At 32.8% G+C, this 25,353-nt stretch overlaps 3 protein-coding genes across 6 annotated transcripts in view; 1 reads left to right on the top strand and 2 right to left on the bottom strand.

Moving 5' to 3' along the window:
* Positions 1 to 109: 109 nt before the first annotated feature.
* On the bottom strand, positions 110 to 2,917 carry LOC126852577 (uncharacterized). 3 transcript variants are annotated; one of them, XM_050597523.1, is made up of 3 exons: positions 2,826 to 2,917; positions 2,668 to 2,751; positions 110 to 2,151 (listed from the first exon to the last, which is right to left on the bottom strand). In XM_050597523.1, exon 3 carries the CDS (start codon positions 2,135 to 2,137, stop codon positions 1,091 to 1,093), a length of 1,047 nt encoding a protein of 348 aa, XP_050453480.1. In that variant the 5' UTR covers positions 2,138 to 2,151; positions 2,668 to 2,751; positions 2,826 to 2,917; the 3' UTR covers positions 110 to 1,090. The 3 variants fall into 3 exon arrangements, with proteins under 3 accessions (XP_050453480.1, XP_050453481.1, XP_050453482.1); XM_050597524.1 differs by having other exon boundaries at positions 110 to 1,272; positions 1,351 to 2,151; positions 2,668 to 2,900; XM_050597525.1 differs by having other exon boundaries at positions 110 to 1,257; positions 1,351 to 2,151; positions 2,668 to 2,899.
* A 1,008-nt stretch (positions 2,918 to 3,925) lies between these two features.
* On the bottom strand, positions 3,926 to 5,195 carry LOC126852600 (uncharacterized). 2 transcript variants are annotated; one of them, XM_050597564.1, is made up of 3 exons: positions 5,109 to 5,176; positions 4,911 to 4,940; positions 3,926 to 4,818 (listed from the first exon to the last, which is right to left on the bottom strand). In XM_050597564.1, exon 3 carries the CDS (start codon positions 4,807 to 4,809, stop codon positions 4,189 to 4,191), a length of 621 nt encoding a protein of 206 aa, XP_050453521.1. In that variant the 5' UTR covers positions 4,810 to 4,818; positions 4,911 to 4,940; positions 5,109 to 5,176; the 3' UTR covers positions 3,926 to 4,188. The 2 variants fall into 2 exon arrangements, with proteins under 2 accessions (XP_050453521.1, XP_050453520.1); XM_050597563.1 differs by lacking the exon at positions 4,911 to 4,940 and having other exon boundaries at positions 5,109 to 5,195.
* A 1,707-nt stretch (positions 5,196 to 6,902) lies between these two features.
* Positions 6,903 to 25,353, top strand: part of LOC126852589 (uncharacterized) — a 34,846-nt gene continuing 16,395 nt past the window's right edge. Inside the window, exons 1-2 of the mRNA XM_050597544.1 lie at positions 6,903 to 7,051; positions 7,740 to 8,220. Coding sequence (XP_050453501.1) covers positions 7,831 to 8,220 — 390 coding nt within the window. The 5' untranslated portion in view covers positions 6,903 to 7,051; positions 7,740 to 7,830. The remainder of the gene's footprint in view (positions 7,052 to 7,739; positions 8,221 to 25,353) is intronic.

Raw genomic sequence — 25,353 nt, forward strand, 5'->3', positions numbered from 1 at the left:
GTTTGCCGATGATGGCGCGCGATGGCGCCAGAGTTTTTAGTACGTGACATTTTAAAATAAATTTTGTGGTGAAAATAAATTTCAGCAAACGCTTTATCAATGTTTCCGATACAATTTTATTATTTAAAACATTAGAACTAGAAGTAATAAAATAAGTTGGTAGAATATAAGATTATTAATTTTGCATTTGAAGAAAATACAATCAAGTCAATGAACAAATAAATTTTAAGATATATAGACACGACGCCTTTTTTTCAAGTATCTCATTTCTAATCAATATAATCCGTAGATTAATCAGTCATTTTTTAAAAAATTGTGAAGAAAAAATTGTGTTAATATTCGAAACATTTACGGAGATACAATTTACATGGAGATTTTTTCAAGATTGCAGAAAAAGAAAATTCAAGGTGAGATTTTTGAGTTATTCTATGCTTCTGATACCATTACCCCAAGAAAAAAAAAAGTTGTTAACTTGACATAAATGCTTTCAATTGATTACCATATGTTATCATATTTTTTAATTGAAATATTTATGTATTTAAGTGAACGCATTTAGTAAGTTTAACAATTTTTTTTTTTTAGTGTAATAATAATAATTTAAAAACTTCTTTCCTTTTTTTCTTTTTCTTCCTCCATAATATAACAAAAACAATAAAATTCGATTTACTGAAGATTTAAAGCACTCATTACGCAAAATTAACCGCGAAATTAGACTGCATATGTCATTTCAAAATCTGTTATCTATTTTGCAGTCGTCTTTTTCTCAATATTTCATGTTCGTAGATATTCTCTTTTTCTCCCGAGCAAATTGATAAGCCATATCCAATTTTTTCATCACGTAAAATCACAATTGCAAAATTGTAACTGTTTTCCAAAATCTAAGGATTTTAATAATGAAAATTCTCCCTTAAATGTAAAAATTTGAATTTTCTTCTTCTATTGTTTTCCTTTAAAAAAGCATTAAATAGGTTTATTGGGTTAAAGTATCGGAACATTTTTTTTTTTAAGGATTTTTTCTCAAAAATGATTGTGATTCCTTTTATGAAAATCCACTTGCTAATCATTTCCATGGACATTGCATATTGGTCTTTTAAAATGTTCCATAAGCTTCCGATGGATCGAAATTTTCTTTTTGCGAAATGTTATTTGTTGTTTTGTGTATGTTGAACTGATTTGTTAAATTCAACGGCGCCGGCATATTCTCAAATTGATAATTTGGAAAACTGCCACTTGCTGTTTCTTCTGCATTATTCGATTCTATATTATTTGATTCTACATTAGAGATATTTAATGAGTTCATTAAACTATTGGTGTTTTGATCATTTTGAACAACGGAGGATATTGTGTTACCTGAAGTGGTTGCGTTCTCTTTATCAATATTAAATGATTTATCTAACTTTCTCTTCCGCAAGATTTGGGTACCACTGGGTACCTTAAAAATATTACTTTCGTTATATAATGATGAAGGTTGCTGTTTATTCTTACATGTTTCGAAAAATTGTTCTACATTTTTGCAATTAGGATATAATTTTGCAAGTCTACAACTGTGCGCCATTTCGAAAGCTATCAGCCAATTTTTATCCGCTCGCTGATAAAAATCCCACGTTGAAGGATATGATTTATTTTTCTTTTGAGCAAACTGATAAGCTAGACTGGACAATTGCACCATCGCACAAATGAGGCAAGTGCACGGTGATGTACATTTCCATATCCAGTTACGTAAGTCATCCAATAACGCTAGCTCCTCCTTAAATGTGAAAACTCTGCCTTTGTCATCTAAGGGGTTGTCATATTCGTACGGTCCTTTCGTTTTACCAGCCGAGTATAATTTATTGTATCGATTAATTTCTTTTGTAATAATTTTGGAGCTAAGTTTGAAATATGTTTCTGCTTCTGACAGAGTTTTGTGATTAGACATAACACTTCTTACTGCATTTTCGTATAGAAGAGTTTCTTCGAAATAGTCGTTCAATCTTTCCAAAATTTCAACTTTTTGTCTAAGAAGATTGTGGTTAATTCCGTAATTTATTGCTGTGTTTTCTATATGTAATTTTTCATTTATAATACGTGCCGCTGCTATATCGAGTTTTGTCTTTAATTTAAGATAGTTTATAATATTTTCTCTGATTTCGGCCATCGGATTATGGTCATCTACGAAGAAAGCAGAAATGGGAAAGTTGTTATATGATCGTAGACTAAAAGATTATAATATTATAAGATGAAAATAATAAGATTTGACCTCTTACAATATTTTAATTTGTTTGCCTATGACTGTACATTGAAAATATTTTGAAACAAAAAGAGAGAGTTTTATAAATATACCTATATGGCATAAAAAATATCTAGATTTATACTAGAGCAGTCTATTGCAGCCTATTTGAATATTTACAATTTTTTTATAGACTAATAATTGAAAAAAAAAGATACGCAATATTACTCAAAAGTTAAAATTGACGTTTAAAAACAAGAAACTTGTCAAACAAAAACTTTAAATAGATGGATGTGAATTATGATAGATTAAAAACATATGTTCAGATTTCGAGTAAATATTCAAACGAATAATAAGTTAATCTGTCAAATTTTGACACTTTTGCAAATGCTTTCATAATTAATTATTTATATTTACTTCTATAAAATCAAAGAAAAATATAATTAACGTATGCTTACAAAATAGAGCCTAAGATAAATATTTCGGGATAAGAATTATACGACTGCTTGGAATATACTTGTCTGGTTGTAAACAGAAAGCAACTGAAACAATGTCACGAAACGATCAAGCTTAAAGCCCTGTGTTTGTAGAATAAATCGTATATTCTTTCTGATACCTGTCTTTAAATAAATATATTTTTTCTACACGACTCGAAGAATACATAACTTCTTTTTTCATAATCCTATGTAAAACTCAGGGCAATAATTTATTTAATAATTGTATGTTAATCTTTGTTAATATTGATTATTAACAGCTTGTATTTAGCTTTTGGTTATTTAGTAAGATGAAAAAAAAGATATAAGTATTAATTATTGTCAACACATGTTATATAAAGTAAACATTAAAATTAGAGAATATATACATATATATGTTTATACATACACACAAGCAATTTTCAAGAAAAATTACAATTAATTATATTTAAGTAATTATCTATAAAGGATTATTTGTTGCATTATTACACTATATTATGCCATTAAAGTTATTAAAAAGATTAAAAATATGCAATTTTTAAGATTAATATGTATATATAATATGATATACATATACATGAACAATTATTTTTATACATAATGTATACAATTTTGTATATTTTTTTTCACACGATTTTATAATATTTTTAGTATGTTTAGCTATGTTTATATAGTTCGAGAAACATGGTCAGTATGCAAAAAAAAGATTTTTAAGTGTATATTATAAATTCTTTCTTTTTACGTTTTCTGTTTACTATTTTAAAAATAATAATTGAATTATATTATAAAATATTCCTATTTAAATGTTATTGTAATTACAATTGATCAAATTGATTTTATATTTTTATTCGTCAAATTATAAATCATTATTTTTGTTATATTCATATTGCTACGATATTAATATTGCTTTTTATACATTTTCTAGTACATTGACTGACATTGAAGAGAGAGAGAGAGAGAAAAGATTTTTTTTTTTTAAGAAATAGAATGTGATTTTTTTTTATTTATATTAACAAATGAAGTATGCAAAAATATTGATTTATATTATATTTCGAAATTTAATTTATTATCTGATAGAAATATTTTATTCTTTTTCTTGCATATTTTTTTAACAATTTAAAAAAAAAAAAAGAATTGTTAAATAAAAATGCTAAAATATTATAAATTACAATTAATTGAATTCAATAAATCCATATACTAGTCATTTACAAAATTGACATTTGAATTTTGTGAAAGGTTGTTCTTTAAGGATTATGTATTTCTAATCAATTTACTCCATAGATTCATTGATTTATAACTTCTGAAAACAGTACTTTCTAAAATGTTTGTGTGATCACTACCGAATCAATTAATTAAAAATTTATGATAAATTAAAATATCTTTTATGCAAGTTTTACTTATTCCCAAAACATGTTTTTCTTATCAAATAATAATAAAGATTAATAAGTGTAGTAATAATAAATATTAATCAAAAATAAAGATTATTGTACACTTATTAAATTAAAATTATTCTTTTTTACATTTAGATGGAAACATTATTGAAAGTTTAATACTGTGTATCATTTCAAATTTTATTAGCCACTTTTCATCCGCTCGTTTATATTTATTCCATGTTTCAGGATATCGCTTCTTTTTTTCTTGGGCAAACTCATAAGCTAGACTTAGAAGTACTTCCATCGTACAAATTTGACAAGCACAAAATAAAGATCTCATTTTTCTTTGAGATAAACGCTTCAACAACAATAATTCCTCGTCAAATGTGAAAATTCCTGTATTAACATCTACAGGTTTATTATATATATACAATTTTTTTCCGGTATCTTTATATTGCTGAATTTCTCTACTTAAAATCTTGGGGTCAAGTTTGTAATGTATTGCAGCTTCGCCTATAGATTCTTTTGCATTTAAAACATTTTGTACCGCCCTATGCAACGCACATCCTAGTTTGAAATCGTTCAGCAATCTTTTTATAATGTCGACTTTTTGTTGAAGATGCGTATATATAACTCCGTAAGATTTTGCCGCGTCATGTATATTTTTATTTTTAATGTAAACATATCGTGCTACTTCGTCTAGTTTTTTTTTTGATTGAAGGTACTTTTTAATTTTTTCCCTTATATCGGACATGATAATAACCTATGAAAAAAGCAGAAACGAGAAGGAAATTACGTTATATTATCATAGAAATTGCAATATCATAAGATAAAGATTATTCTCGCGGTATTTACCTTACGATGTTTCCATCTTTTTATTCATAACTATAATATGTATAGGGATATACAAAAATGTACATAAAGATCTTAGAAAAGATTTTATAAATATACTGAATAATATTACGTACATTTTTTTTTATATGTTTAGATCTTTCAACTGAAAGTCTTCTGTAGGAATTGAAAAAAGATATATTAATCGCAAAAAATACTTACAAAAGAGATGACGAAGATGTATTATTCCGACAGTACAAAACTAAACAGCTGTGCTGAACACGTATTTGGAGTCAGCTTGTAAACAGGAGACATTTGAAGGAATGTCATCGAGCGGACAAGAAAGGAAATAGGAAAGTTAAAAACGTATCATATGGTATATATTCCTGTTTAGCACATATCTTTTTTCTGTCGATTTAATTTTGAACATATATCGCATAATATGATCTTCTATTACTTATTGTCTGTGCTTACGTCAAAAATTTCTTGTGTAATTTTCAGTAATAATTCTCAATTTCAGACAATATGCATCAACATGGTGTTAGATTCGATAGGAGATTGCTGCTTAGTTTTTGCTTGTTTCATTTTAAAAGTCACAAAAAATAGTTTTAAAATAATTGTCTTTATAAGTCGAACTAATTATTGTATTGTATGTGTATTGTTTTGTTGCGTAAATTGCCAATGGAATACACTTATATATATATATTCTTATTGTTAGATTCTTAGTATTCTTAGATTTTTAAATTTATTAATGAATATTATAATATCTCGAGAATTCATTGTTCTATGCGCTTGTTCAAAGTAACGCAAGGTTTAAAAAAAAATCTTTAAACAATATTCATATTGAAATATTTATTATATGCATGCTAATTCATTATGTAGCTTGTCAAAAAGAATGAAAACATTTAGGCATGGCAATTATTTGCAAGACAATTTACAAGATTGTTATCAAAATCAGTATATAAAAGATACAAAGAATCATTATTATATAATTTCTAACGAGATAATTTTGTACATATATGTAGATGGACAGAGTGGTTTTATTTTACAATTTCCAAAAAATGAAATCAATGAAGACGTAAGACGAATTTTTCGATTAATAAAGATGCGAAAGACGACCGAAGGATTCTTCCTTTGGCGAATGTCGCGGATCGATTGACGACGCACAAGCATTTTAGGCGTCGTCGCGACGCCGTTATCGTCGTCTCGCCTACGTGACCCCCGGCATAATTCACAGTGAGTTTCCCACAAGTTTTTCTTTTATGGAGAAAATCGAAAGCATAGTGCAGAGAAAGTGAAAGAAAGGTGTAACGTAAATAAAAAAAATGACAAAGAGGAAGGGAGCATGAATTGGATAGATAAGGGGATGAAAAGGGCGAAACGTAACTGAGAAGAGAGAGGAGAGAAGATAATGTAGAATAGAGTAAGAGAGTGAGAGATGGTAATAATAAAGGAGAAGGGAGGTAAAAGAGTAGAAGGGAAGGGATGAAGGAGACAGAGAGAAAGATAGATGTAAAAGCATCAGTGACGTAAATAATTTTTAGAAGGCCTTTCTGCCTGAGATGTATCCTTGCACTTTACTTTACATAAATTAATAATTTTATGCGCGATACATAACATGCATATTATTATTAAAGCAAAAGTTCATGTTTTGATGAAAAGAAAATTAATAAAGTTTGCTAAATCAGAAACGTTTTGTTAAGCAGACCTGTTACAAGATTTTAGATTACATTATAAGAAAAATTTTTCGTTATCTTAAGATATAATAGTTTTCCTAAAACTTAAATTGATTTTTTATTGCGTTATTAATTTTTCTATCAATGTTTTGAAATAATAATCTGCTCGCCGGTCAGATAAATACAATCTTTGTTGACGTCGTCATCAAGGACACCGGGGCTCTCCTTACTTGACGCGCGACCCTGTACGTCACGCGTGCGTGGTGCGAGCGTAACGATCCCGCGTGTGCGAGAGAGAGAGATAGATTTGTGATCTCTCGCTCATCGAGGGGTGTCGCGGGCAAGGGGCAACAGATGTCCTTCCGCATGACGCACGCGGGGTGGCCGTCCCTCTACCAGTCTCGCGTCTAGTGGTGGTTGTGCGCGTCGCGTCGACGGTGACAGACGAGGTAGCCTCTCTTTCGTCCTCGCAAGGATCTCGTTGAACGGGTATGTATACGTGCCGATGTACAACATATTTTTCTGTTCGCCGTCATTATCTTGTCCGCGCGCGACAACAATTACAACCTAACCTAACCTAATTATTTGAAATTAGGCATCGTTTTAGCGCGAATCGCGTCGCCACTTTTCATTTGCGCCGAAAGTTCTCACGTCGCGACGCGTGCGAGAAATAAGTTATGATTACACGCGCATTATCGAAATATGTATTCATCGCTTGGGGGGTATATTTAGTATGTATGGATCGATTTATTCGTTGGATTGTTTCGAGATAAGCTTATCATCATGCGTTGTGCGAAAGCAACATTAATAAATCTCGCCAATAAGCGCATTATAAAAAGCATCAATAATAAAATAATAATGTAATATTTTTTATAATTTGTTTAGTAAACAAATCTATAATTCACCACGAAATTCGGAAGAGAGTTCTATTTTATAATTTTATGTATCGTATAATATGAAAAATAATTGAAAAAGTAAAATATACACGCATACATATATATATATATTATTAGGATACGTGGTACAGAAAATTATATAATATTTTAAAAACATAATATAATGAAATATATATGTGATAACATTTTAAAATAATTATTGATATACGCATAAATTTGCCACACGATTCTGCTTATTAATTCATAACGCACGTGATGAATGATCTCTGAATTTTTTTCAGACACGTCCGAGAGAAATGTTCGCGTAAAATGACGTTGGACGCGCGTCGAGTAATTTCCTCCCGACAAGGAACATTTCCTGGTTAGCGCGCGATGTGCGAGGTATCGAAAGGGCAACGGAGAGCTTTCCGCGATCGGGATCCACCGCGAATATGCAACAAGAGCGCGGAAAATTTGCTGCGGGACGAGCTCGAGTTTTCGCGCTCGACCCCAAGCTCGCCGACGATCCTCCAACGCGCCGCCAGCCTCGAGAAATGCTTCAGCGAGCCCGAGTTCTTCCAGAAGCAGCGCGAGCTGCTCTCGAAGCACGAACAGCGGGCGAGGGAGAAGGGCAGCGGCGGTGAGGAAAACATCATCTCCGATCTCGCACGTGGCGCGGACGACGATTCCGAAAGAATGGTCGAGGTCGCGAGAAGCACTTCGGAGGATCTCCTGAGGGAACTCTCCGCCAAAGTGCCTTCCCCCTACAAGCAGGTGAATGAGGTAAGTGGAAATGATACATTAAATGATTCATATATCGATTATACTGATTATTTATTAAATGTCAGCGTAATCTTGAGAATTTTTAAGAGAGAGAGAGAGAGAGAAAGAGAGAAAAGGAGATTGAAAAGGGGATTAATTAAAAGACATTATATTTCTTTTGTAAATTCTTTTTTTATATAATATATTAATCGAAAAAAGACAAAATTAATTTTATTAATAAAAAATTCTTTAGTAAAAAATAACTAGAATAATTGGATTATATATGTATGTGATTCATCTTATATTTAGGCACTTGCCATTTTTTTTCGATTAGGATATCTATTTTGGAATTATTGGATCATAAGATTAAGAAAATAAAGTAGACCATCGATTAGTTCACGTTTCTTTTCGACTTTCTCGATTCATTTATTATAACGTCGACAAGAGAATCTTGTGATAAAATAGTTAATCCAAATTTATATCCAAAGATCTATCTAAGGATATTCACATGACGATGTTTAAAATGTTCGATATCTCGAGAATGACTATTTCCAACGAAAAATCAATCAAACGATTTTACGCAATTTTTTTATGTCATTAATTCCGATTTATTTACTATTTACTAGGCATGATTATTTAATATTTTTATGATTTGTTTAATCCGTTTTTTCGTATACAGAGAAACTAATATTATCGACAACAGCCATATATCCCGTAATTATTACACGCGTTTGCAAGAAAAAATAGGTATAAGATTATTTATCAAATATAATCTTATTTAATAAGTCTATTTTTGTCGCGCTGCGATAATAAAAATACGAATAAAGTTCGAGCAGTGAGCGTGAGTCACGAGTAATTTTTTTTTTTTGCGCGAAACTGAGAAAGCATAGATCTCTCATTATTGCGTTAGATTTACCGGAAAAGAAATTAGTTTTCATGAAAACGATCTCGCTCAATCTCGCGCGACGAACGGAGAAATCTTGCAGAAACCAAACTGATCAACTTTTTGTAAAATTCTTAATTTTATTGCCAGAGCATTAATCAGATGTTTTAGTATTAAAAATAAAAAGAGATTACAAAAAATGATATTATCAGTTTGTATCGGCTTCCGTAGCGCGGCGTCTGGTCGCAACGGTATTTCTCAGGTGATGATCGTAGACAGGTGTACTATCGACCAGCGTACCTCGCAAGAATCCCGTCGAAGTATCGGAAGAAGCGTCACATACCTCGCTAAAGAAATAGTAAGCTCACTCGTGCGGAATCGTGTCGGTCGTTTGGTAAATCGCTTTTGTCGTTGTCAGTGAAATTCCGCACTCCAGCGCGTTTTTCGAGATCGATGTGACAATAGTGACACTGTTTTGTGCGCGCGTTATTTTTCCCGAGACTTAAGATTTCCGCGTTTCATTATGATAATCTGCAGATTGATTACATAAGAAGTATAGAAATGATATCTTGTTTTTTTTCGCTTATGTTATTTGGAACTCGAAGATCTGTAATGCAAATCGATATAGCTATTCTTCATTTAATTTAATAAATTTTAACGAAGAGTTCTTAATTTTTTATAGAATTAAATGAATTTTATTTACAATGCTATTTAAGATTGAATATTAAAAATGTGAAATAATATCCAGAAATTTTTTTCCAAAAAGAGAAAGAGAGATTAAGCTTGTACTATTTCTATTATATAATTGCGTATGCATTACATAAATTCTGCTCTTTTTTTTAGAACGCTATTAAATATATTTGCTATGTATAAGAAATGGAAGCAATTTTCTATTTTTTACTAGAATTTATAGACGGTAATGCAGCATATTTGATAACCAGCATAAAATTTTATTTATTTATGTCAATAAAATTCTATATATGCCAGGCGATAAAATTGCGTAAATAGATTCCAGTATTCGCACTACTTGATACGCATATGCTTGCTATCCTTGAAAGGCTTAAGAAACTCGGTATCGTTTTATGGCTCCTTCACTTTCTTAGACTCTCATTATTTTTATATATCTTGTTCACACATGACTCGATTTTAGCAACTGAATATGTCCTTCACGGTTTCGGTCTAATTTTCTAAAACCATGTTTATGAAGTGGAACTAGGTAGCAAACACATGTGATGCGAAACGTTTCACTTGGTCAGTTTTAAAAGTGGGGCATATATAAATTTGATCTATATAATAAATTAGAAAGAAAAAGTATGCGGAATAATAAAGTATTTTTTCCTCTATATATTGTAGTATTTATATATAAAAATATTTTAAATATTTTAATTTTTTTAATATATAAATATAAAATATAGAGAAAAATTAAATTTTTGAGCATTCATAGTTTTTCAAAGATCGTTAAAAATCTCGCCGAATCGTTTGAAACTAAATCACAGTAATTTTCTTCTCTTAAGTCCGCTAATGTGCAGAGAAATTTTCCTACTTCAATTTAAGAAAAAGACATCGAGGATATCGAGTGAGAATGTAGCAAGCTGCAGATGACAGATGCTTCGTTTCTGAAATTCTCAGAAATGTCGCATTAGTGACAGGCAAGGTGATAGCAGGACCTGCGGGGCTCCGGGATGAATTAGGTTCGGGCCTGAAGGGAGGATGCGGGCCCCGACGGCAGGTTCCTTTTCATCGGATGCCTGCCTTTGTGCGGAATTTGGATTAAGCGGCATTCACAGAGACGTGATATGACACTTCAATCTCGATCGTTTTTATATCAATAAAGCGTCGATTTCAAGTAAATTAAATCAAAAACTTTTGAGAAAAATTTCTAGTGACTGTAAAAAAATTATTACAGGGTCATATAAATTTGCTACAGAGAAAGAGCGGCATCTTTTTTTCTTTACGTCATCTGTCATTGTCATGTTTTATATCACGCTTCTGACATTTCATCTCGCGCGTTTATAAAAATCTGACACTTGAAACTATATTTCAAGATAAGGTGAAATATAAGTGTCGTTTACTTCTCGTTTTGATAATTAGTCAATAAATGATATTCGATAATAATAAATAACAAAAATAGTATATTTTTTTATGATTATTCTCGCAATTATTTTTAATTAATGCCAACGATATATATGTAGAATATATAAATGGAAATTAGTTTTCTATGTATCTTCATACGTATGCAAATCGTTTAGGCGAATAATGCAAAATAAGCGACCGCGATTTCGCGAAAAATGCAACGCATTGCAATTTTATCGCGATTTTCCGTTTTGTCGTAAGAATAGACTCTCGCACTCGCGGAGAATGAGGTAAATCGAGATTTAGCTGGTATACTTGAAATACATCGGTTACATGGTTGCACGGGGGTCGTCGATCGGTAACTGGCAGTGTTACGATATTGACGAGAGAGCCGCTATTTCGGGGGACGACGATTAATTGCCGAGGTGAGGAGAAGCCGAGGCTCGAGAACGCCGCTGATAAATATTCTATCGATCCTTCACGAAATTATCGCTCTGCCGAGATTGCTCGTTAATAACCTGCCTAAATTCGATTGAATCCGCGACCGCCAAGACAAACCTCGGATGAGCTTTCGTTTCAAAATTATGTCCTATCTATTTGTTGTTTTTTTTTTATATAAATACTTTCTCTTTCTGTGATTTCGAAAACATTATCTTCTTCGAAAAGACGCTCTTTAATATACTTTAGTTCTATTCTTTTCCTTTTAAAATATGTTATAATAAAGTTTTATATCTACACATATAAATACAAAAAATTAAATTTTTTTTATATTTTTACAAAATAATAAAAAATATATCTTATAATTGCTTTATAAAAAGAATAAAGGGATTTAATAAATTTGATTTCTACTTGTAAAATATTTTATAAAACGAATTTATATTTTATAATTATTTATTATATAAAATAGAAATTTAGCAAATTTTATTTTTCTTATCCTTTTTTATCAAATATTTGTGAAGTATTTTTAATTTTTTATATTTAGCATAAGTGCATAGTTAAAAATTTAATTCTATCATAGCATGTTTCAGTAGACAATAGTTTATTTCAATAATTTATAATTTATTGTACATCAATTATAAATAATAGAAAAAATATATTTTATAATTTATATTTTGTATAAAACAAAGATTTCTCGAACATCAAAAGGCATCGACGTTCGCGAGACGGCGCAGATTGTCTGGTCCAACCAACCAGGCGCGTTGTATCCCCACAATGCATCTCGTTTTCGGTGTGAAAGCAGCTTATTAAGATTGGCTGCAGCATGGTCTCATACACGGCGTCGTCTCTCGCCAGTCCGATGTTTACTCTTGTGGTTTAAACATTTTTCGCCGCGTGCTCCGTCTCGCGCACGTCCTGCACGGCCTCTCGTCCCTTGGCTCCCTTGCCCGACCAGTGCGACAGTATTGTCGATTACCATCGTGAATCTCATTGGTCGTGGAGAGCGTAAAGTGAGTGTTTCGCAGCTTAACGATGATAGGACACCGACTCCGGTTCGTAAAACCGAGATTCCGGTTCGCCTTTTCCGATCCTTTCGCGCTCCGCTCCGAAGCGTCCGCGATTAAATCGCCCGTGGTTTGTAAAGGAATTCGCATGCACTGCATGTCAAAAGTAACGGTCGATGACAGAAAGGAAACAAAATATTTACATCTCGGAATTTCGCGAGCCAATATTCAACATTTATTATATATTATATAACAAATATTTGAAAACAAAATGAAGAAAGTTACATTAATTTGCATCAAAATTTTATTTAATGGAAAGGTAGAGAAAATACTTAGAGGTACAGTAGAAATTTTTTTTGACGCAAAATTGTTGAAAAATTATCTCGTTATGAATTTTAAGATAATCGACCATTAATGCTATAATTATATTTTAAATTATAAAACATTATGCTATATTGAATTAAGATTAATTATTCGAAAGATGGATATAAAATTGTTATATTTTTGGTAAATTATTATTTTTGCAATTGAAAAGATGTTTAAGAAAGTTGACCCCAAACAACTTTATCTTTAGCTCTTCTCTTTGTTGAATTTAGGTTTCCCGTTAGTTAAATAAATTAACTTTTTATTTTAGCGAAGTTACGAATGAGCGCATATATCGGCAAACGTTGCAACAATGCGGCCGCATCGGCAAAAATGCACCGCAACTTTTTTACTGTATATTTACCAAGCGATTGTAGGCGAAATACAACGTTTTTGGTTCTCACCATCGAGTGAAATTAAATGAACAGGATGGATCATGTTTTTAATTGGAAATGGTATATGATACCATTGATTATTAAATGTTTTCCGAATTTATGACAAAATTTCTATCAAAATTTAATCTCTTAATTCAAAATATCATTTTGAACGCGATAATAAAAGACCTCGAAAAAATAAGGCTGCATTATATTTGAACCGATTAAAAATAACGTGCGCATATATATGCGTGCGTGTAAACTGCGATTACGTTATAAAGGAATTCAAAAAATTCAGGATATTCACCAATGGTCAAGATAATCGCCGAGTCTCGTCGATGATGATGAATGCACGACTCGCATTTGATATCCGCATGTATTTCCAAGCACGACCTTGGAATTTCGTCTTCCTTTCACGCCGCCCACGTCGCGACGCTGGCACGCGTATAATATATAACGGGTGTAAATACGCGAGTCGCGAATTGCGACTTTACGCGAGAGAGACGACAAATAGAGAACGTCATCGGGAATGATTGCATAACGGGGAAACGCGTTCCTTTACAACACGCCGTGTGCGTATGTGCGTATGAGGGCGTATTGTGTCGTAAAATAGAGTTCTTTGCAATATTTCGTCATTGGCAATCGTTATGCGAACGGTGCGGCAATTTTTCATAATTCCGTGAGATTCTGCCTCGTCGCAAAAATCTGTGTTCCAAATTCTTAATTTTAAAAGATTATATATTTGCAAAAAGATTAAAAATATCATAGTGCAAAGAATGATTAATAAATTGCTAATTAAAATATATAATTATAAAATATAATTGCTATATAAAATATAATTAAAATATAATCTTATTGTCACAAAATATAAGTATTAAGCCAATTTTAATTGATTTTATCTGCAAAAGGAAAAATAAATTTCATTAAAAAAATAAAAAATATTTTTACTGATTCTATATTATTGTACAATGAAAATCTTTTCAGTTTTCAAATTTTTCACGAAGGATAACGAAATTGCTTATTATCTTTATTTTTTTTTATTTTTTATTGAAATCTTTTTGCTAGCAGCTTAAATGTTTTTCAAACCGCGAATCTTTTCACGCTCGTTGAATAATTAATGTGAGATAACGCTTATCGATGAAGCAACGCTGACGTATGTGTCTTGTAACCTGTAACTGTACATTACATTTGCCAACTTTAGACTGCCAACGTCTGTTAACGGAATCAGTAATAATTAGCATGAAATTAATTTAAATTAATTAATTTTTTTTTCTTCTATCTGAGTAAGAAGTTAATTTGTAGTATTGAATTATCTAGTATAATTTATATGATAATTAAAATATAGGATATAGTATAATTTATACGCAAAATGGTAGAAATTTGAACAAATGTTTAATTGCTATAATTGCATTTTATATAATTGCACTTTACATACGCGAGCATTCCATATAGAAAGGTTTTACTTGACTTTAGAATATCTAACAAGAAATCTAACAAAAAATAATAAACCTAAGATACACATACACAAAAATTAATTTAACTGCACAATTACTTTGGAGAAAGTTACGTGCCTTTCGGTCTTTCGCATTTTTATAAATTTCGCATAATCGATCGACTTTGCAGTTAATTGCCGATTTAGATAAATAATAGATAATAAATCAGCGTGCAACGCAATGCAGTTGTCGAGACGCAATTGCGTCTCATATACTTTCGAGGCGGCGGGGCGGGCTACCGGTCTTGCAACATTAATTAACTGCAAACTGGTTGTGCACCCCGCTCGGAAACTAGTTTCCGTATGGTAGAGATTCTTTATACAGGGTGTGAAATCATTTCCGCCGCGACACGCGGCATTCTCGACGTGGATCAAACGGCTTTCCATTAAATCGGCGATATCAGCTAATTGACGTCTAATAGATTATTTCCTCTCCCTTCCTCCCCCCTTTCTCTCTCTCTCTCTCTCTCTCTCTCTCTCTTTCTCTCTAGATGGTAATTAAAAAAAAAGGTATCGCGATGGAGGCGGGTCTCGAAGACACATCCGAGTCAAATGCACCGCCGCGATTGTTCCGTGAACGGCCCTTCTAGCCCTCGGAAATTATGCGCGTTTATGAGACTTAAGCCGAATCCGCTCTCGCGGAAATTGCACTTGCCATTGTTCCCGTAACGCAGACGATGACGCTGAAGAAATTGAGCCGCCACTTCTTTTTTTTTTTTATTACACGCCCGATGAGTTCTTGACTCTAAGTATAAGAGTAAAGTGAGCTGACTGCTTTAGCAGCTCCTCGTCACTTTTCTTTCTTTCCTCTTACGGGAACATCGATCCATTGGCGGATACAAGTGCAAACTAAATGCAAATGAATTCCGCGATTCTTAAATATGCAATTTCCAAACGTATAGTTCTCCCGAGAGGTAGTCAGTTACCAATTGTTTCCTCCGTAATCACGAGATGCATATTAAAGTGAAAAATTGTCTCCCTCGCAGAAGTTAGTCGACCATTTCATTTTTCTGTAAAAAAAAGGTCGACGTGATATTGTGTTACCCTTAAACACGAACGCAGATATATTCCAAGCTCGTGTAATAAGTAAATGACAATTTTTTTATTCGTGAGATGCACGTTGAGATGAAAGGATTATCGATTCGCTATTTCATGCCTCGAAAATTAATTGGAAAAGTGGAACAATATTCATCAGTACGAATGCAACAATATGCTCTTACCAAATGTATAATTTTAATATACTCGCGTGTAAGGCGATTTGCATGTTCGCACTCACGAGACGCGTATTAAAGTGAAAGATCGATGCCGATCCTATATTTTTCCTCACGCGGGATGTGGTTTTACTTTCTAACGATCGATTATTGTATATCGATCGATCCCATACGCGCGTCATTGACCGAACACGTATTTTTCTCTCTCAAATCATTTTTGCTTCCTGAAGATAATGATTTGAATTATTGAGTTAGCGACAGATGACAAATGGAGAAACTTGATTAGAAAAAAAAAAAAAAGAAATTAATCTTCGGAATTAATCTATGCTTCACGCTATATGTTTTCATCTCTTCATTATGGCACAAAGATTTTAGTGATTTCTGCGCGCAGTGAAATATGTATTTATTCTATCGTTATAGAGAAATCAGTAATCATCGTCCGCGGCGTCGTTTCAATCATTATCGTACCATTGTCGTACTTAATAATGATATTCATGACTCGTGTTGATTAGAGTATCATATCCTTCCCTCGTGTCGCGCTCGCGCTTGCGACCATTGTGATCTGTCGGAGAGGGACGCTTTCTAGAGACGGTCACGATTATCACGTATTATCAAGCGGAATCGATTAAATCGCGTTTTCGCGTGTGCACGCCCGTTACAAAGAAACGGTAAAAGTGTCTCGCGTAGATCGTATCGGGGTACTATAACGTCGTGCGCGCGCGATTTCTATGGGAAAGTCGCCGAGATTTTGCACTTTGTGGAATTTCGCGTCATGTCAATCATCTTAATTCAACATCCTTAGAAAAAGTAATAATTATAATTGAGCAAATGAAATTTTTTTTTTGTCCGGGAAATTTTTATTTGTCCGGGAGAAGAGTTCGGGGGGAAAATCTTTTACAAGACATTTTGAAGCGAATCTTGTCGCGAATTATACGGCTTTGCGTCTCGCTGATATAAACACCTTACTTGTCGGTTAATCGTGTGTTAACACTTTTTCGCCGTGGTCGATTATCGTTCGTCGGAACACGCAAAGATCGAGCTGCGAAGCGTAGCGAGAGCAGATGCGCTTCCCCTTCTTTCTCCTTGTCTCCCCTCCTTGTCACCATCTCTCTCTAACGATAGAATATTGCGGGCGATGCTGACGGACCGGTACTTTTTGTTTTACATAATCCTCTCCTGTGGTGAAACTGTAGTTCGCACAGGATCGCGTTCGCCAGGTGTTCGGTTTCTGATTCGAACGCGCTGTCGGATATCTCCGTTCCGATTGAACGGATACAGATGAGACGGTTCGAGCCGCGATTAGCGTATACTTGTCTCGACAAAATATGAGATTTAATTTATTAACTGATTACAAACGCTTTAGGCTTCTTATGCAGAAAATACTTAGAATCTGGAAATTTCTCTCGTCGATAATTCGTTACAAGTTTTTTACTCTCGACATTGAATTTCTTGTAAGATAAATGTTGATCTTAAGTTCAGATCACGACAACAAATAAAAAAGCTTTAAATCAAGTGGAAAAAAAAACCATTTTTTTATTTATTACATTTTAATCTCAATTTCTAAACATTTATAATATAAAGGAGCGACGCTTCTATCGCATGATAAGCATTCATTTTACAAGGAAATAGTCTTACTAGAAGTTTTAGAATTCTACAATTGAAAAGCTACACTTCGCGGAATATATTACAGTTCAATGATGGATTTGTCGCAATACGGAAGAAAGACAAAGTGCTAATTTCACGGACACTAGCGTGGAACGACTGTAATTTGATGGCACTTTAATGACTCGATCGCTGCCGCATTGATAAGTACTTTGCTAACGGAATAACCGTGCATTAACACTCTCCTGCAATAGTGACGTCTACCATTCATTCAGACATGCAAAAGAAAGCAAACACAATAGTATCACGATTTACATTCGGTAGAAATGTTACGAAAGTCGTTACGAAGTAATCTCAGTAAAATTTTTAATTCTTACAACGTACAATAGTACATACAATTTTTTTTTTTTTATAAAATGTTTATAAGAAGAAAAATAAAAAAGAACACGAAAATTTGTTTTCTCTCTCCCAACTTTTTGTATAATTTTATTTTTATTTAGATGTAAATATAAATTTAATATCTTTAGAGAAAGGGGAGAGGAAAGAGGGAGAGAGAGAAAAATATACAAAAAATGGACTATCTTACTGAAATGATTTCTACTTTATTAAATTAAATATATAAAGAACACATTATCTATACGAATAATCAAAATTTGTGATGCCAAAAATCTTAAGGATCTGAGATTTTGCGAATCCATACAATATAGGAAGTAATTTTATTAATAACAGATATATATAAAAACGAGAGAGAGTGAGAGTCTTGTAATGCCTCTACTACATTTTAATATTGAACACAGAATAACGGACGAGTGCCGTTTTATAGTAATAGTGGAGTGATTGAATGTCGCGAGGAAAATTCGCGATTATTAAATTTTTTTAACCGCTCGGAAGCGATTTTACAGACATATCCGCATAATTAGAGCTGCTACTCCGCTGTGAGGAAAGTGAGAGTCTCTTTCTTGTCTTGAGATTATTTACACTTTGCTATTGTCTGTCCACGACAATTAGTGGCGGAGAGGCTCTACAACTGTCTCCTTATGTTTTACTTTCTAAACGATAGCGCGTACTGCGATTATTATCTTTGGCGAACGGGAACTTCACAGCGCGTTAACGCCAAGAATTCGTTCTACGTGGAAAAATTCGTCGCGCTTGTCGAGCAGCGAACAGCTCATCCTAATTTTCATCAATTTTCTTAAAATCATGCGTTGTCGTATCGAGAAATCGATCGCGATTGCAATTTTCACGCGTTCACGAATATGCAGAAAATGTTGTTTTTATTCGTCTGTAAAGAAAATTTATTTAAAAAAATGTTAATTTAAACATTAAAATTTTTTACTTTTACGTGTATTAATAATTAAATATTCTCTACGTAAATATCTTAAATTGCGATTAAAAAGCAGAAGCGGAAATAAATTTATATACCACGATCGAATTGTTCCGGTAATCAATAATATTTCTTGCTGAAGGAGAAAGAGGGAAGAATTGCATACGAATCTATTTTCTATCAATAAAAGTTCTACGATTTATGATTATAGTAACATGACTTTTACAGTTTAACCTTGCACATCAGCGAAACGCGTCACGCGTTAACGACGCGAAAACGGAACGTAATTTATAACGCGATCCGAATAGGAGGATTTCTCGTACGTCGACGGAATACTTATGTATGAACTATCTCTAAAATGAGCGTGTTTTTCAAATGCGTGTAAGAAGCGACGAGAATCGGCGATAATTAGAGTGATCGATGTGCCATAATTTGCAACTAGTCGGTGAACATTTTATTTCGATTCCGTAAATACCATGTCGTTATAAATCACACTCAGCTCGAACTTTCTCATTAGCGTTAAAAACCAGGAGAATGTATTATTCTATCCGACAATTTTGTAAAAAAATGTCGCAAATAATAGGGAGATAGAGTAAAACACTGACATGCACATTCATTTCTTTGATTATAATTGATTTAATGCTAATTTATTTTTATATTTACGTTTTTATTATTCATTAGAGATTTTTTTTAATTTTTTAATTAATAAAAAAATAAGGAAAATAGATTCTTTACTTTATCCACTAATATCACAATTAAATCTCATGGGAAAAAATAATATTTTTCTTGTCTGTCATTATATATATATATATATATTTCTTGTCATTATATATATATATATATATATATATATTAAATTGACTTCGTATAGGATAGTAAGTGTCTTCTTTCTTTTTGATATCAATAGAGATCTGTCGCTGAATAAACATTCATCGAATTCCTCGCTGTCTTTTTGTACGATACAGATGAACGGGAACGTGTACACATATTCGGTTTCGCTTTTTCCGATTCTCAGGGAGGCGAGAAAACAAAGCCACACGCCGGAGAGCGACGCACTCACTTTCTAAACGGTCGAATGCACCGCGACAACGTACGCGGGATGAGAGTGTATGTCTGTTCAATCGACTGAAGAATCATCGTCGCGGAGAGAGAAAAAAATGTCTTCTAAACTACTGCCATTCGTCATTCGTTCTATTCGGTAAATTCTGTCAATTTGCACATTATATGGCGCGTAATAACGCATCATTCTCTTTACATGAAAAAAAATTCCGAAGTTAATCAATATATTTTTATTCCATTGCTTTTTTTGGAACAATTGTCAATATTATATATATATATAATAGTATATAATTAAAAATTTTATATTAATTATTATTAAAAAGTTTTTATTATTTTAATATAATTGTTTTATTTAGATTAATATTTTATATTAAATATTAAAAATTTTAATTATTTTAATATATTTAAAAACAAATTTTTTTATATTATAAATAATGCGTTTTTTTATATCAATTTGCACACACATTAATTTAATTGTGTATAAATATCTTGGAAACGCGAATTTTCTCTTTAGCTCCTATTAACCACCTTCTATTATTAATTTTACGTTGTACGTTAAGTACGTCATTGTACAACTAATGGCACGCTATTAGTGCTATTCTCAAGATCATTTCATCGACGGTCACGTTCGTTCTGCATGTGGACACACGGTTGAGATAAACGTAGATGAGATATGCAGTAGCGCATGTCCAATTTCTAAAATGCCGTGAATTATGGAGTCACGTAAGGGAAAGGCGCGGTAGATTGTACAGGCGACATTTGCTGTTCAATTGCCTCGCTGGAAAACATAGCATCCTCTCGTCGATTAGTCTCGATCTCTCGCGTGATTCGTTTCGTGCGTTTTTCTCACTCACACACACACACACACACACACACACATACATACAGAGCCTTAGATACATAATATATTTTACCTAAAGTACGCGACAAACTTATTTACCCAATTTCCGACGGAGGATATCAAACTTGTGGATCGAATATTTCGTAAAATTTATTACAGACAGAGGCTGTCTTTAAGGCTTCCGAAGCATTGAAGTTTGAGATAAAACGCTCTCTGTGTAAATATAATTCGTTCAAGGATAAATGCAACAGTCGCAGTTTGTGCACGATTAACATTGAATGTTTTAGCGATTGAAGACTAAGTAAAATGATTATGGCATTAAATAAGGTCAACGTAGATTTATTACATTACGAAGAATTTGAATTAAAATAATTCTTTTGTAAAATGCAACTTTTCTATTTCGTCAGCATATTAATGCAAGTATTAAAAGCAAAAAGAATTTTTTCAAAACATTAATTTTCTCACGATTCTTCTCTATTTTTAAAAGATAGAATTTGACATTTAAAGAAAGACTATTTTTCCAAGTTCCATATTTTCATGCGCGCCGACATGATTCGATTAAATACTCAAAGTATTTGCTTGTGAACACAAATTGATCGATTCCGAGATCACTGTGACTTTATCGACGTTTTAATGCAACCGTCAGTCGTCAGTCGTTACACTTTAATCGGAGATGCACCGCGACTTTTCAATTAACTGCAATTTCGAACTCTCGAGAAGCTAGCGGGGCTTTTCTCAATCGCCGCTGCTGCATTTGCATCGTCGCGAAGCTGCATCATAAATATAATGCAGCAATGAACTTTGCACTCGGTTGCATAACAATGTATAATAATAAAGTTCTCCGTCTCTCTCTCTCTCCATTTTTGCTCGTAGGCAGACTGTAATTTTGTATAATTAATGTCACGTTTAATATTCACGTTTGAGTACTTTATAAATTTTATTATTTGCATGATAAAACAACTTTGAATGTGTGCAAAATAATCTAGTCAATGTTTTTTTCACGATGTATTTTTCTTGTATATCACCTGTTATCGATTTTTTCGATATCGGCGTAGAAAAAAGTTTCACGAATCTAGTCGTTCGAACGTGTATCGATCGAAACTTGGTAGTCTTTGCTACCGATTACGAGAGAGTGAAAGTGTGCGGCAGTGTGGTACAGGTGCTTTCGATGAGAAGCACGTTTTCTTGGATCAGATTCAGTCGCACACACGATTCCGACGAATCCTGATCGTGTCTTTCTCTTTCTTTCCTCTTTCTCTTATTTGTTCTTGACTTTGACATATGCGAGAAGCATTAAATTATCCGCGAGATCGATAACGATCGACATCGTTGAGAGAAATAGATTTATTGCTCAATTTAGTAATCTCGTTACAGTGCTGCGAATTACAGAGTACACGTTTGATGTTTTATCTTGCGTTTATGCGAGAAAAGGTAACGTTATATCTGAAGCTCTCTACGCAAAAACAATATACGCTTTTATTTCTTGTGTGTTAAGGAGAAAGTCTTTCAAGCGTTTGGCGTCGAAAGAATTTTGAAGGAATCGATCCGCATGATTTTATTAGATATTAATAATATTAATAATATTTGATGAAAGAGAGAGAATCTCAGTGTGAAAAATTGTCGGAGTTTTTTTGTTTGCTTATTACATTGCCGTCAGAAATCTGGGCGTACCATAATTGTCGCGTCTGTCAATCATCTTTCAAACCGAGAAATAATCACGGCCCACGTAATGAATTACGAGAAATTTGTTCTTTCCCACGTCCGTGAACCCTGCACTCTGAAACAGCACAATCAAACTGCTGGATGCAATGCAATCCAGCAGCCTGAGGCATCATGTGCACCTGCAGTTCTGTGGCTCCCCTCTAATATCTCTGCATTATTCTGTCATACAGAATTATTAAATTGTAAATATAATTTAATTGAATTTATTTAAATTTAAAGCAAAGTGAAAATATTTTTTATTTTTCCGGGAAATTATTTAAAGTAAAGAAAGTTGTTTTTCAATTTTTAGAGATAAATTATTGCAAAGAAAAATCAATTTTTTAAATTTTTATTTGCATTATTTCCAGGTCTTTATTCGTTATTTAGAATCTTAAAATATATAATGACTTATTTTTACCGCACTTTACAACCAAGTTTAGTACAAGATCCTTGTAAACATGCATAAAAAACACTATCCTTGAATAGCGAGCGAACTATTTACGTTCCGTATAAAAATAGAGAAGTACGGTTTTGTAGATGGGGTGTGTAGAGTTTTCCTTGAATATCAGCAGATTTTCATGGCCGGTGCCACCGTAGAGGAGGCGCGTAGATAGCGCAAGATGTGCTCGCGTTACATTACAATGCACCCATGAGTCGCGTGCTCGCCCGCGCGTCACGTCTCGTCTCTTCTCTCCGCTCCGCACGGCTCATCTTGAGGCGCAGCACAGCGCGGCGGCTGTCAGTTTGCGTCGCGCGCTCGAGCGAGTGGGCTGTAAAGAGCTTCCCAGCTGATTGTCAGTGCGAGCAACGGTAACGACGTAACGCGCGGGATACGTTCAGATAAGAGTAAAAGTAACAAAATACTTTCGCGCGCTGCGCGATCTCGAGCGTTTTGACGGCGCTTCGATGCAAACGGGACACAATAACATTCATCTTCGCAGGTTAGATTGCATTATTATTATTATTATTATTATTATTATTATTATTATTATTATTAATATTATTATTATTATTAATTGATTATTCGAGAAGTCACAAACTGCTCAACTTTATTTTTTAATCTCTCTCCGATCTTTTTCTCTCTCTCTCTTTTTCTCTTTGAGATTCTTTGACTCTCTTGAATGTATTATTAGCGAGAATTATTTCGTAGAAAATATTTCAAGGATCTTCATCAGGTATAAAAGATTCTAAAGTATTTACAATAGTTTTATTGATTGAGCGAACTTTCGAAAACATTCGGAGAATCGTTATCACTCGCGATACGTAGATTTGACATTTGTTTGCAGAATTATTATCGCTAGCGAAAATTATTTAGAGATTCTTTAAAGATATATAGAGGAACTTTATTGTTTTTATGAGAATTTTTCAGAAGTTTATGAAATTATTTCACGTTACTACTCGCGAATAATCCAAAGATATTTTGTAAGAAAAACATCTTTATCGTTCTCAGGGGATTTCAAGATATTTACAGAATCATTATTTTTTGCGAAAGTTTACTCGGGTTATACAATGATTACAAACGATTAAAAATGCAAACATTTACACAATTCTTCTGATTCTTATCGTATAATTCTTATTACGATAATATCACATTTCAGAATCGATCGTATCTCAACATGTGTTCGCTAAACATATGTGACATGTGCTTTTCTATCAATATCACGTGCGTGCGACATTTCTCGCAACATGACATTTAAAGCGTGACAAAAATAAGCAAAAAAAGATTATCACAGAGTTTATTTTTCGAAGCTGATGATTTTTCACTTAGACCTCGGGAATGAGTTAATTATCCAATGGAGCGAGTGAAGTAAGACCATACATGTATATCGCTTAAGGGCACGGGTGTTCTGTATTTATCGGAATGTATCCTTGACCCATCGTACGCTAACGGATAAGATGAAGGTCCTCCCTTCTGAATCTCGTTATGTATTCTCGGCCAGGCGCGAAACAATGATCGATCGGAAATGCTTGAAACGTCACTTTTACGCACTCTTTTAGTCGCCCGGGTGTGTAACGAGAACACCGTACGCAATTCTATGCACGCATCTACGTACCGGGTGATTCGAATCCGTCGGTCCATAATTCTCAAAAATATCCCCTTCGTCACGGAACTTTTAATTTTTTACATTTTTTTTTTTTTTAATAAACAAACACGTAAAATATAAGAAAATCTGAACTATCGATGATCAAACGAACATCTAAAGAGAGAATTCTTTCCTCAAAATTTTACTTGCTTATGTAATTTTTTTATAATTGGTAATACTTTTACTTATTTTTCGATTGAGAATTAAAAGATCGCTAAGAAACGCAAAAGATCAAGCGAATATCTTTCAGATACATATGCGATTAATAAAAGATTACTTTATATTTCTTTATTTGTAACATACACTATACGCTATATAAGATTATGAAACGAATGCTTATGATTTTATTATCGCGGCGCCAAAGATATCACTTAAGACAAAGATATCACGACTCATCCAATAAGTGCGATGATTATCATTAAGACAGTGACGCAGTTAAAATTTTCGGAACTTGTGTAAGACTCGATTAACTTCTCTTCATACTTTTATCAATCATAATACTAATCTTACCTATGTATCTTAATATTATCCATTAAATTGTTTTTTATAGATATAAAAAATGTCATAACGCATGCATTAATAATAAATTTAAAAAGCTTTTAAAATGCGAAGATGTGATAATCAAATTATATTTTAATTTAATTTTAATTTAAACTATTAGATTAATATTTGATAAATAAATTAATTCGAAAAATAAATTAATAC

This window comes from Cataglyphis hispanica, chromosome 10, assembly GCF_021464435.1.
Source record: "Cataglyphis hispanica isolate Lineage 1 chromosome 10, ULB_Chis1_1.0, whole genome shotgun sequence".
Classification (NCBI taxonomy): domain Eukaryota; kingdom Metazoa; phylum Arthropoda; class Insecta; order Hymenoptera; family Formicidae; genus Cataglyphis; species Cataglyphis hispanica.

What these genes read in the sequence shown, in the direction of transcription:
- LOC126852577 (XM_050597523.1), bottom strand. Translation starts at nt 2,137, where the DNA reads ATGGCCGAAATCAGAGAAAATATTATAAACTATCTTAAATTAAAGACA.
- LOC126852600 (XM_050597563.1), bottom strand. Translation starts at nt 4,809, where the DNA reads ATGTCCGATATAAGGGAAAAAATTAAAAAGTACCTTCAATCAAAAAAA.